Genomic DNA, 13,368 nt, shown 5'->3' with positions numbered 1-13,368 from the left:
AATGACGATGAAGAAGAAGTTAGATTTGAAGATGCCAATGTCAATCAAAATGAAGGTAAGGATGAAAATGGAAATGATTTTGATACTTCTTTCTCAGTGCCAAATACCCAACAACAAAGGAATATTGCAGAAGGTAACACATCAAACAGTGGTCACAATAGGGCAAGAGTAAGGGATGAAATGGCTAAGCAATTCTCTATTACGGCTAAAGCTATAGGCGATGTGGGACCTAAGCTTGATGGTCTAGTTCATGCACTGTCAACCAACAAAAATCTGATCGAAATGCAACAAAAACTTGACAGTGAGTTGTGCAAAATGTAGTTTTTGGCTCCCATGGAATTATTTCAAATCACCAACTTCTTGGCCAAAGAAAATGACCTTTTGAGGGTCTTTTTCAACATGTTTGATGAAAGGAAGAGTGCATATGTGACTACTTTGTTGCAGACTTGGATGCATAATGACATCTAAGTGACAATCCAAAGAATGTGAATGCTGGTTTTTTGCTATGACATGCTCGCTGCCATGATGACATATTAGGGGAAATTGTGAATGTTTTGTAACTCTAATGACTGTTTAGATGACACCATGATGGTGAAGAACTACTTTTTTGTTGATATTATGATGTTTAGATAGGTTACGAATATTTTGTTGACAATCTAATGTATAGGCAGGTATGACTAGTTTGTTTAGGTTGGTTATGATGGTTAGATAGATGTGCTTTGATGTAAAATATTAACTTTAATGAAGTTATTTCCTACTCTTTGTTTGTTCCTAATGTTTTTTCTTCATTTATTTACTATTATACAAAATCCACATCGTGAAGATCTCTTTAGTTTAAGAGGAATCAAGTTTTTTTATTTGAAATGGTAAAAATCATTCCTTTTACTCATTGACATTATGTAACAAAATATATCCTTGAAGAGTTAAGATTGAAAATGCTCCTAACAATTTCTTTCAATGTCCTTCTAGCTCATTAAGCACAACTTCATGCTCATTCATATTATGCACAACTCCATGCATATGCCGAAGAGAAAAAACTACAACTTGAGTGAGAAAATTTAAATATTAAAGTAAATACTTAAACTTTATAAAAAAAAAAACTAAACAAAAGCATTTTAGTATGTCTATGAAATAAAAAAGCAAGTTAATTTTTTTTCTTACTGTTATATATTATATCAAATTTTATTAAAAAAAGTAAATAAAATATTTGATTTGGGATAAGAGCATTTTAGTAATCATACTGGTTTATATTCTGATTCTGCTGAATTAGAAAACAGCTTTATGAAATTTGTGTCATTTCTATTCCGATTCTATAACATTTGAGTAAACAGCTTCAACAGGAATCCGATTCCAACTAGTCATCAATTCAGTTTCTCTTAAATTCAATTCCTTTTATCTTTATTATGGTTACGTAAATACGCCATAAGAATGAGATGGGCTAAAATCAGGAGAGGGCATTGCGATCAATGCCTGCACATCAATATAATACTCATAAACATTAAAGGCACTTCTTATTTTCATCAACATTCTGCATTAAAAAGATAAAACTAAAAGGAAGGTTTCAAAGTGGCAGGATTTAATATAGACATTAACCCATATACGGGCAACAATTTGCATGCTCAAACCATCTGACTCGAAATGCACACCAACAAAAAAGCAATAGAATATAGTTTACAGTAAATTACTTAATCTAACCAAAAAACAAAAAATTAAAAACAATAAAGCTTCGTAGTATATTGTGGATTCTAAAACATAAACCAACCCAAATATGCCGGTTTGCAGTATATTATTACTTTAGTCTAAAATGAACTTCCCAAGTGCGCTATTCATCTTTGTTATAAGTTCAGGCTTCAATTTGAACTCATTGACCCTTTTGCCATCATGCGTATCCGGATTGGGCTTTGTTCACAGACTGAACTAATTGAGCTGCATTCCAGATCCAACGGCAAACCTTCATGGGCGTTCTGGTCATTGCAACCTTAGGGGTAGGTTTGCAAACCCATAGAGGGGTTTGCGGGTGGGAGAGTGATTTCTGGGAATGGAAATCCCATCCCGTGATTTCCCTCCGTCATCTCTGTTTTCCCCCATCTCACCTCTTTCAGACTCTCTTTCTTCCAACTCTCCATCTCTCTCAACCCTCCCCATCTTCCCCTTCTCCGTAAAACCCAGAGGCTGAGAGGCCCGAGTCTACATCCCAACTCGCCGTTCCGCCGCCGTCGACTGAGAGAACATCATCGATCCGACTTTTGGATCGATTTCCTTGCCACCTCGTTCACAGTGTTGGGAGCGATGGCTATCCCACCGATAGGCCGATCTCTTCCAAGTCGGTATGTGATAATCACCAATACCTTCTGAGTTATGAACTGTGACTAGCTTGGTCACCAGTAGGAATTTGAATAAATATCGGGGTCAATGTATTAACAATTGGGGCAAAATTGTAATAGAACGCATATATGCCTTTGTATTTCAGTTGCAATGGTAAGTTGAAAATTTATTAATAGAAATTTGAGAATTGTTTGAGTCGATAATAATTTGTTTTATGAATTTTACAAAATTAAAAAAGCTACTGCATACTGAGTTTTATTGGGGTAAATTTATGGATGCCTTGACACACCCCGATCCTGAAATCAGAGTGGCGCAGCGGAAGCGTGGCGGCCAGCACTCCCTGATTTCAGGATCGTGTCATGCCTGGTCTTTTTATTTCTCATACATTGAAGAAAACTTCATTTTCCACATTGCTTTTGCTTTTAATGATGTTTTCTTGCTTAGTGATAACTTATTTCCTTGGATCAATTGTATTTGTCCAGAAGAGGAGGTAGCATGCAATTTTGTATTGTTTGTTTTGTCTTGATGTCTTCTTACTGGTGTGAACTTTATGCCATTCCGACGATCTCTATATTTTCTTTGGTGATTTTGGTGCACAGGTGGAAGGTGAGAGAGAGAGAAATGCCGATCTTTTTCAGGAATACTGAGGGTGGAAGTTCCTTGAACTGATAATCTGGCCTTTCCCAACTCAAGACAAGTTATGTTGTTGTGCTGCGCCCGAGTCATGGCAACCATGTCACAGTCCGACTCCAGACGGACGGTTATATTCTTGGTGGTGGGATAGTCACATTCGACAGGAGAATCTTACAGGTCTTGATATTTTTCCCTAAAATTTATCTGTTTAGTAGGACAAATCATTTTTTTTCTTTTCAGATGCAGATATAAGCTATCAGTTGTATGTGCACTAGGCATATAGCTACTACCTACGTGTGATGCCAAGTCATACCAATAAGACACGTCATTTATGTTTTAATGCCAACATAAAGATGTTAAGTGAGCCAGTTGCCTATATTCTTCTCTTTTGGATGTTAATTTTAAATGCTGAGGAGTCAATTTCTTAACGATTTTGTATTTAGATGAGGAAAAAGGACAAAAGGGATGTGATAACCGAGGGGGTAGAGTAGATAGAACCAAAACTAAATACTGAAAACCATTCTTTGCGTGGCCACCTGTGTTGGATTTTCTCTCCTCCTATTCTCATTCCCTTCCTTTCACTCTTCTTACAAATTGTTTTTTTTTTTTTTTGTCTTCTCAGAAATTAAGGGTTTTTGGTATTCTACTTGAATCCAACTTTTTAGATTCAAAAACATTTTTCAAGTTTTACAACTTGAATACTTATTTTGTATGACTGTTTTAAAGAACTGAACTCAAAACTAATTTGAAAATTAGCCTACTTCTAAAAAAACAATAGCCAAAAGGACATTCAGGAAGAGAATCCTACTTGAGCATGCACTTTAGAATGAAGCCAAGAGAGCTCAGAAAGCAACCTCGGAAGAATATGGAGGTAATTTAGATGAAGACCAATGAGAAGTAATCCAACAAAAAAAGCAGCAAAAATCTTGCACAGAGATGTTCACCAAGTTCTCATTGCCGATCTACCAGATCCTCAGTAACTTCAAGGACGCGTCTTGGTTCAAGATGTCGCCACCCTCGAAAGGGGAAAAATCCAAGCTGGATCATTGAAAGTATTGCGCATTCCACCGTGGTCCAAGCCACACAACTAACGGCTGCATCAAACGAAAAGAGTATCTCGAAAAGATGTGAAGGAGGGCAAGTGCGACAAGTAACTCAACAAGCCAGCAACACAGCCCACGCGTCTACAAGACGCAGAAGCTAACGCTGAACCCCCTGCCAAAGTAATTCACATCAATAGTATCTTCACCGAATTTAAACACTTGGGCCCACCAACAATTCCAAGAAAAGGAAAATCTAGGGGTAAATTACATTTTACCTCTCAAGTTTGGATGTAATTACAACTTCATACATCCGTTAACTAAACTATCAATTTGATCGTGAAGTGATGATACGACAAATATAAAGCTTGCATGTTCTTGATAACGGAGAAATTAAAATTTAAAAAATAAAACTAAATTAATACAAATTTTAAAATTGCAAAGGCCCCCACCCACCTGCTTTTTTCTCCACGGAGATGACATCCACCACTTCCGTCGCAATTTTAGGGAGAAGCGAGGTCTCTATCTCTCTTCTTTTCAGTGGGCCACCGTCTCTCTGCCCGCAGCGATCGCGGTCTTCTCATCTTCTCTCGATCTTCCTCTCCGAGAGGAGTGCGGCTTCAATTCCACCGTGTGCGCAGGCGTAAGACGATGCCGATGGAAGGGTATGGGAGTTTACGAACACCAGCGACAGAGAAGGTAGGGAATGGAGTTGCGGTGTGACCGACGGAAACCGAAGATCTGAGTCTTTCCGGAGAATCATAACTGTACGAATTGGGAGAATCGTGCAAGTGAAGAAGTCGATGAAAATTTTTTGTCAAGACTTCGAAAGGTTCCAATTCCGAGAGCGAAATGAAACCTGAAGAGACAACTCCACTGAGATTAGAAGCAACTCGGACCCCGACGAGAGCACCGCCGCTCACAACACTCTCGCCACCATCAAGAATTTGATGGAGGTGAAGCACGAAACTTTCCCCCAATATCTGAAACACAGAACTTTCCCCAAATTAAAATTCCTGTGAATTTCATGGGCGGACAACGGGAATGGAGAACCCTTTACCCTGAAAATTCAGAGGGATCCAAGGCGATGAAACATGCCCAGTTGTTTCCGATTAGGGATTGACCCCTTTTCTTCTGTTTAGAAGGCTATTTTCTTAGGTGTAGGCTGTTCCCAAGCAAAGATAGAAGGTGGAAGACCCAAAATTATAAATTTAAAATCACAAACAGGAGAGAGTATTATTTAAGGTAGAGAGAGAAGCTCCACGCAATATCAAAGAGTAAAATTCAGACCCTATCCATGGAATAGGTCATTCTGCAAAAGCAGGGCAAAGTGGGTGGATGCCATTGCCATCTCGCCGTGGAGAAGAAGGTGGTAGGCCCCCTTTGTAATTTTAAATTTTGTTTTATTTTTAAATTGATTTTTAAAATTTTTATTATTTTTATTTTCCAAGTCATCAAAACATGTGAGGGTTATATTTGTCACGTCATCATTTAACGGTCAAATTAACAGTTTAATTAACGGATGCATGAAATTGCAATAATATAATAATTAAGGCATGAAATTGAAATGTTTTAAAAATATTGTATGAGGTTGCAATTGCACTCAAATCTGAGAGGGTAAAATGTAATTTACCCAAAATCTAGCAAGCATAATTGGTTTTCTAGGTTCAAGCTACTAACATTGTACCTGGGCCGTTAGGTTCAAGGAGCATGACACCGAGGGAGTAGACTTTCCTCACGATGATGTCTTGGTGACTTCATCCAACTGGCCCATGCCATGATTGCCAAAATAATAGTTGACAATGGTAGCACAGTCAACATTCTTCAACTATCAGTAATTCAAAGGATGGTCATAGAGAGCACTATCAAGCGCCAGACGGAGGTCCTGACTAGATTCAACGGCTTCACCTAAACTGTCGTCAGCAACCCATCTCCCCATAACAGAATTTTGAACCAACCTTGTCATGAAGATTGGAGCAGTGGCATCAGTCGAGTACTAGAAGATTCAATTCTGCATCTTAGGAAGAGGAGTATGAGAGAACAAGTTTGACCAAGTCGCATCGCGAGTCCCGACGATGCACTATGCTTATTTTGTGGGTGATATTGAAGAATTTTAGTTTCTTCATTTGAATCACTTTGTTTTGATTGAGGCACTTATGGCTTGCAAATTCGAAGGAGACGGTGGAGAAATGTTCTACTTTTGTTGGCTTTTGTACAATTTGAGTCAAGGTAGAGATTGTTATAAGCACCGAGAGCTTGGAGAATTTGATTTGCCTTCCATTGTTATCTAGTTCGTAATTAAGATGCTTTTGATGATTGTTGATTTAACTCTTCGTGTTGCTATATGAATTTCGCTAAAGTGAATATTGTTGGAATTAGTAGGTCAATTCCACTTGGACCTTGTATTTTATTTGAGCCCACAATGGAGTATGTGAAAACCACTTGAGTGGCTCTAGGTTATCTCCAATATATAAGCCAACCGTCTTTTGTTTCAAAGAGAAAGAAAAGCGGCCTACAGCTACCAAAAGATAGAGAGGGAAACTGCTGCTCTTGTGCTTCCTTTGTGCAATTATTCATTTGAAGATATTGGTGTTAGTTTTTGTGGCTTTTGAGAAGGAAATTGGTTTGTACCTCTAACTTTCCCGTTTGTTCTTTGTTTGGGTGAGAGGTATTGGGCATATGTGGGACTTGTGTTTGAGAATTAAAACTTTATTTGTAATATCTATTTTTATTTACAGTGAAAATTTCCTCACCATCTCTAAACTACACAATTACATGTTGGCTTACGCCAAATCATTATAAATCCTTTAATCGCTTTGGGGTTTTGTCCTATTTTACCATATTAATTTATTGGTTTCATATTTGACAATTCCTCACAACAAGGTGTATAAGACTGGTGTTTAGCTTTATTTCATGTGCAAAAGATACTGAAGAAAATGTTTACTCCTGGATTGTTTCGATCTATTTGCGAGAGCAAGCCTGGGTTCATTTGTTCTGACTACTGGTTATGGCAGCATATCACGCCTATAGCTCTGATAGAAAGGAAAAAGATAATCGATTAAAAATTGAAACATTTTAACTGGATGTTCCCATGCAGATATTAAGGGGATAACAAATCAGTTAAATGACAAGCTAGGCCAAGGAGCCTACGGAACTGTTTTAAAGGAAAGCTTTCTTCTGAATGCTTCGTTGCTGTCAAAGTACCCAACAATTCCAAGGGCGATGGGGAAGAGTTTTTAAATGAAGTGGGAAAAATGGGCCATATTCACCACGTCAATGTGGTTCGCTTGGTTGGTTTTTGTGCTGATGGATTTAGCCGAGCTCTGGATTATGAGTTCTTTCCCAATGGTTCACTCCAAGATTATAGTCATAAGAAGATCTAGATAGAAAGAATTCTTTCCTTGGTTGGGATAAGTTGCAATATATTGTTATCGGCAACACCAAAGGAATGGAATAACTTCACCAGCGATGCGATCTAAGAATCCTCCATTTCGATATCAAACGATTCAAACCCAATAATATCTTGCTAGACCACAGAGAACACTACAAATGAAATTTACTAACTAGAATATATTTATAATCTTCTAAAGGAAGGAGATGACCTACGAATCCATATGCGGAAGAAGGAGATGACCTACTAATCCTTTTGTTTCAGCAGGTCCTACAAAAAAAAAATCTCATGCCAGCATCCCCAAAAGGCTCCTCATGGATTTAGAAGCAATTAGAGTAACATGTAGCTGTAAACGCAACAACCGAAGTAGTTCCTATATGAATTCAAGCCCAATCAATTATGGATGACTCACTAAATCACTTTAAAGTAAGAATTTAATTAATATTACATTATTGCACTTTCTTAACAATTTGACCATCACCTAGCTGACAATGAACATGTTAGCTCCATGTTAGAACATATTGGGTTCAATTTATTGTCTTGAATATCACCCATAGTCGCAGGCATTTCTTGTGGGCATAGAGAAGGCCTGAGAGGCATTTGCAGACATTCAACATTTCCTCCAAGCATTTCGATGACTTTGGACATCGAAGGGCGATCACTTGGTTTCATTTGAATACACCACAAGGCAGTTATAACCATCTTTCTTATTACTTTCTTTTCCTCCTCTGTAACATTATCCATCTCCAAGTCATTTCCCACAATATATTGATCATATACCCACAACGGGAAGAAGATTTGGCTGGAATGCTCTACCGTTGCTTTCCAATTCTTCCTTCTGCTTGCCATTTCCATTAACAACATTCCAAAACTATAGACATCAGCCTTGTACGAGACGCCTCCAATATTTTTGTAAAACAACTCAGGAGCAATATATCCCATTGTCCCTCTTGCTGCCGTCAAAGAGACAATGCTATTATCTACGGGATACAATTTTGCAAGCCCAAAGTCAGAAATCTTTGCTTTAAAGTTCTCATCAAGAAGAATGTTATGAGGCTTGATGTCAAAATGTAGAATTTGCATGTCGCACCCTTGATGTAGATATTCGATCCCTTGAGCCACTCCAAGAGAAATCTCATACATGTTCTTGATACTTAAGGGGATACTTCCTTCTTTGGAATAAATGTATTTATCAAGAGAGCCATTGGGCATGAAATCATATACTAAAGCACGCTTTGATCCGTCGACACAATAACCAACAAGTTGCACCACATTAGCGTGGTGAATCCTTCCAATTGTAGCTATTTCGCTAATGAAATCTTGGCCATTTGCTTTGGGCTTGCCCAAAACTTTAATTGCTACAAAACGGCCGCTGCGTAACTTTCCTTTAAATACGGAGCCAAAGCCGTCTTCGCCCAACTTATCATTAAACTTGCGAGTCATCTTCTTAATTTCTGAGTAAGAGTACCTTATAGGCATGAAGTTGTTATTGCATTGCAGAAAGTCTTCTATTGTACTGTACATTGACCAATGTCTTCTGCGCCATTTATATACTAAAAATACAGTTACAACTGGAACCCCAAGCAGGAGTCTTACTATTAAAAATAACCCTGCATAAAAAATATATCACCAAAAGAATCATAAGAACAGAAACTTATTTGTCAAATCCACACTACTTTAAACTTTTTTCTTGTTTTGAGGTAAGCTTTAGATCAAGCCACTCTTTAATGAATGAGATATAAATTAACACTCTTATAAAAAAAAGGTGAAGTGCTGATTTAGTCATTGAACTATCACCTCAGTGAAAATTAGGTCCTTGAATTAATTTTTTGGTAAAATAAGTCCCTAGCTAAATTCATTAAAAATTGCGAATTTCATCCCCTACTATTATATTCAAAGTTATTTTATTCAATTTTTCATCAATTTAAGTCACTTGACACACTGTAATACCGTTATTTTATTGCCTATACACCCTTAACATTTCATATAGGTTGCGAATTTAACGTCTAATTTACTCTTCAAAGTTAACTCCACACACTATTTCTTTATTAAAAAAATACTAATCTACCTTTCAAAATGTATCACAGACAAGTAACATGATTTAAATTGACGGAAAATTGAATATAGTAGCTTTGAATATAATATTAGGGATGTAATTAGCATATTTATATAATTCAAGAACTGGTTTTTCTGAAATATAGTTTAGGGACCTAATTTTCAGTCAGGGGATAATTCAAGGACTAAATTGTCAGTTCTCTCTAAAAAAAATCTTTTGATAAAAAGATAAATTAAACAAGTTCTGAGTCTCCAAATCATTTTCCACCACCCTTCCCCTCCTGCATTGGCCGACTCCCTTCTCGGAGACCTACACCGGCCACCCTACCCCACCCCTAACCATTCATCCTTCCCTCACGTCTCTCTTTCCCTTTCTTTTTCTTTCTTATTGTTTCTTTCTCCTTTTATTGCTCCTCCTCTCTTATGCCGGAGAAGGACACAAGGCACACCGGCAACCTCACAAGCTCTTAAATCGGAGGTCCGTGATGGCAAATCTGAAGGTGTCACGGACCACCCTCGGGTTCCATGTCAGAATAAGAGTGGTAGAGAACGAGAGGGAAGAGTAGAAAGAAAAAGAAAAAACATTTGGAGTACGAGTAGTCTTGATAACCCATGAATTTTTTGTACAGTTTATTTGATTTCAGTCATGAGAAGTTGGAATCTATGCTAAAAATGGACATGCATGAGCGTGCATGCACACAAACACATATATACAATAATTCTTAAGAAAAACTAATGAAAAAGACTTGAAAACTTTGAGTTTTAATGATAAGGACAAAATAAAGAGTAAAGTGAATAGTACCAGGATTGACTTTTTAGTGTAAAAATGTGGTTTTTCGTTAAAGTGAACAGTACTGGGTGCTTTTCATTAAAGTTCCCTAATTCTTACCGGTGCCCATGAGTATACCCCATCCACGCACTGCAACAAAAATAGCAAAAAGTAAAAACCAAATGGAAATGGTAAAAGACCGTAACGGCTCAAAGTTTGAAAAGTGAATAAAAATCAAAGACTTGACTATATATTCAAGAAATACAAGCTCTTGGGGAGAAAGTCCTTACCCATGGATTTGAATGGTAACCATCGAGGAAAGTTTCCTGCAATACATACCACACAAAATTCATCAACGACAAAATACTAGAATATTTCTGAGAAGTGCATATAGAATAACATGCAGTGGCAAAGAAATAAATTAGCATTGAATTGAGAGAGAAAGTCCTTACGAGAATTCACGTTTTTACGCAAATAAAAACCTGCAGTGACAAAGGTGAAAATGCACAACATTAATTAGCAATACCACAGCGAGTTTATTAGAGTTTAAAATAAACAAGTTTTGAAACATATATTTTCAAGCAACAATCACCAAGAAATTATGGTTTTAATTTGCATTAGTATTCTTCCTATAAACGCTTTTGGTAATTGGTATATGACCAACAAATACCAAATTTCAATGATGATTTAGTTTTACTGCATATGCCATATTTACTTATAATTTGTTGGAAGAGGTTTCGTGTTTGAATTTAATGACAAGAGAGAGGCTTGTGTGTACTCCCAAATCGTAAACATTGAATTTGAAAGAGAAACAAAAAAGAGATGCTTTTCTTTTCTTTTTGTTTGTTTTGTTTTGTTTTGCAAAGGGACCACTTACTGAATTGATCCCACAGGTATCGAAATAAACCTACAGTAAAACAAGAAAACAACATTAGCATAACAGCAGTTAGAAAATAAAATTCAAGTTGCTGCCATTGTTGATACCTGTATAGCATATGAAATAGAGCAACATATAATTCATTTGTCATATAATTGATTGCGGAATTAAGACATAGTGTTGGCCATGAGCATCTCCAACAACGTCTTTAAGATTTTGTTAGTTTAGCACGTAACTAGAGCCCAAACACTATTTCAGTTACCAAATTTAGGTTAACATCTCCAACAACGCTATATTTTAACAAACTCTAAATATTTTAATATTTAAACAACCCATATTTCTCATCTTTTTTCACTCGTTAAATTCTCTCTCCTCCTCTTTAAAATGGATCAGGATCCTCTCCTGAGGTAAGGGTGAGGATCCTCCTGAGTAAGCTCATCGGGCCATTCAAATTTTATCCAACGGTTACAATTATTATAACTTTTAGATAGACTCTCTGTTTGTAGTCATTGGATAAAATTTAAACGGTCTGATTGGCTTGCTAAGGAGGATCCTCACCCTTAGCTTAGGAGAGGATCCTGATCCCTTTAAAATCTATTGAGTTACTATTCACAAAACTAAAACAAAGAGTGGGAGTCTCTTGGAGCTTCACTTTCTTAGTTTGACTCTTTAATCAAGCATCCCAATAGATTTAAAGAGTCTCTTGGAGATGTTCTCGAGATAGAAATATAAAACCAACCATAATTTAGATAGAGTCTATATAGAATGAAATGTCTAAATCACCCTTATATAGATATATTGTATTCAGATGATATAGATCTTGTATCAGCGTTGTGTACATATTGCTGATGATATGATATCCATAAGAATATCTATATCTATCTATATCTATCTATATATTGTTGACATGGTATAAAAATTGTCGATATTTTTCAAGCATAAAAAGAAAGGAAAACTAATGAAAAGGGTTTGAAAACTTTGAGTTTTAATGATAAGGACGAAATAAAAGGTAAAGTGAATAGTACCAGGATTGACTTTTTAATGTAAAAATGTGGTTTTTCGTTAAAGTGAACAGTAACGGGAGTTTTTCGTTAAAGTTCCCTAAAAAGAATGGCTAGCTCCCTGTCACAAGCAAGAGGCTTCGCAAAGGAAGAACGTCAGATCGATTGGAGATCGAACTGGAACAAGTTGGGATCAAGCATGGCTGTTTAAGAGAGTGAATGTTGTAGAGAGATATATCCATGAGAAGCAAATTTTCTCAAACATATTGTGGATGGATGGAATTTGACATGGTGGTGAGGAAAACATAAGGGTGGTGATATTCTACACCTATTTTACCTCTTCACACATCTTTCTCAATTTTCGACCGTCAGATCGAATATTAAAAAAATATGAATGAATAAAAATTATATGTGAGAGATACATAATAAGGTAATATTTCATTTGAGAATTACGCACCTGAGATGGTACGTGGAAAACATTTAGGACGACGAGTGGCAGACCTATAGCCGCAGGATGGCTCTAATTCATCTGGCCAATATACTCGAAGCTCAAAGCCATACATGAGTGCACTGTGTATATATTCATAAGAGGCCTTGTAGTACTCCTTAGAGTAGTCCAAGAGCATCAAAGCAATCCCCTCGGCTCCGCAACCCTCCTCCAAATCCCCTACTTCCATATCGTCTGGGCCAACCTTGACATAACTATAAGATTTTGGTTGAATCAAAGAAGTGGCACTATTATTCAAGCATGGAGCAGTATCCACGTACAGAGAAGAATTCATTTTGTTTCTACACCTCAAGTAAAATATTGATGTTGAAAGTGGAAGATAAGTGGTGGGATCATCCGAAGTATATGGCTCGCTTATGTAGGACGGCGAATTTCGAGGCATGGAAGAGCAATTGTTGTTGTCAAGGCCAGGATCTAGAAGTCGGATTGTTTTGTTATTGTAGTCGATTGCCAGTACGTAGTATTTACCAGAATAAGGTAGATCTAATACTGTAATGTTGTTCTCACAGGAAAGAGTATACAGAATGTGGCCGCAGTGCTTTGGATCATCTTTTAGTCGAAAAGGGTAGCTTATGTTGTGAATATTGCCGCAGGAGGAGGTACAGTTTGTACTATCATCCTTAGCGTTACAAGTTTCACTGGAACAGCAAAGAACGAGAAAGGCTAAAATAAAAGGCCACCAAGACAAGGTGAAGGATCTGCTTCCACTTTTTTCCATGGAGAGAGAAGGACGGAGGAGGGGGGGAGAGGTGTCACTACACGAAGTAGT

The 13,368-nt window shown here is 37.1% G+C and overlaps 1 protein-coding gene and 1 long non-coding RNA gene across 3 annotated transcripts; one reads left to right on the top strand and one right to left on the bottom strand.

Moving 5' to 3' along the window:
* Positions 1–1,866: 1,866 nt before the first annotated feature.
* On the top strand, positions 1,867–3,320 carry LOC103408426 (uncharacterized). The gene is made up of 2 exons (XR_524948.4): positions 1,867–2,327; positions 2,925–3,320. It is a non-coding gene; the product is annotated as an uncharacterized lncRNA (long non-coding RNA).
* A 4,412-nt stretch (positions 3,321–7,732) lies between these two features.
* On the bottom strand, positions 7,733–13,368 carry LOC103418468 (rust resistance kinase Lr10-like). Of its 2 annotated transcripts, XM_008356595.4 has the most exons (6): positions 12,549–13,368; positions 11,091–11,120; positions 10,666–10,695; positions 10,504–10,539; positions 10,334–10,363; positions 7,733–8,999 (listed from the first exon to the last, which is right to left on the bottom strand). In XM_008356595.4, exons 1-6 carry the CDS (start codon positions 13,315–13,317, stop codon positions 7,867–7,869), a joined length of 2,028 nt encoding a protein of 675 aa, XP_008354817.2. In that variant the 5' UTR covers positions 13,318–13,368; the 3' UTR covers positions 7,733–7,866. The 2 variants fall into 2 exon arrangements, with proteins under 2 accessions (XP_008354817.2, XP_017183103.2); XM_017327614.3 differs by lacking the exon at positions 11,091–11,120.

The sequence above is a fragment of the Malus domestica genome, chromosome 02 (genome assembly GCF_042453785.1).
Source record: "Malus domestica chromosome 02, GDT2T_hap1".
Lineage (NCBI taxonomy): Eukaryota > Viridiplantae > Streptophyta > Magnoliopsida > Rosales > Rosaceae > Malus > Malus domestica.
The sequence above is the reverse complement of the archived record's forward strand: the minus strand, read 5'-3'. Positions and strand labels throughout refer to the sequence as shown.

Excerpts from the sequence above, each read along its gene's own strand:
- LOC103418468 (XM_008356595.4), bottom strand. The coding sequence starts at position 13,317 with ATGGAAAAAAGTGGAAGCAGATCCTTCACCTTGTCTTGGTGGCCTTTT. Across the intron at positions 10,696-11,090 it reads ATACCTGTGGGATCAATTCA|GTTTTTATTTGCGTAAAAAC; the intron begins GTAAGTGGTCCC and ends TTGTCACTGCAG. Across the intron at positions 10,364-10,503 it reads GTTACCATTCAAATCCATGG|TGCGTGGATGGGGTATACTC; the intron begins GTAAGGACTTTC and ends TTTTTGTTGCAG.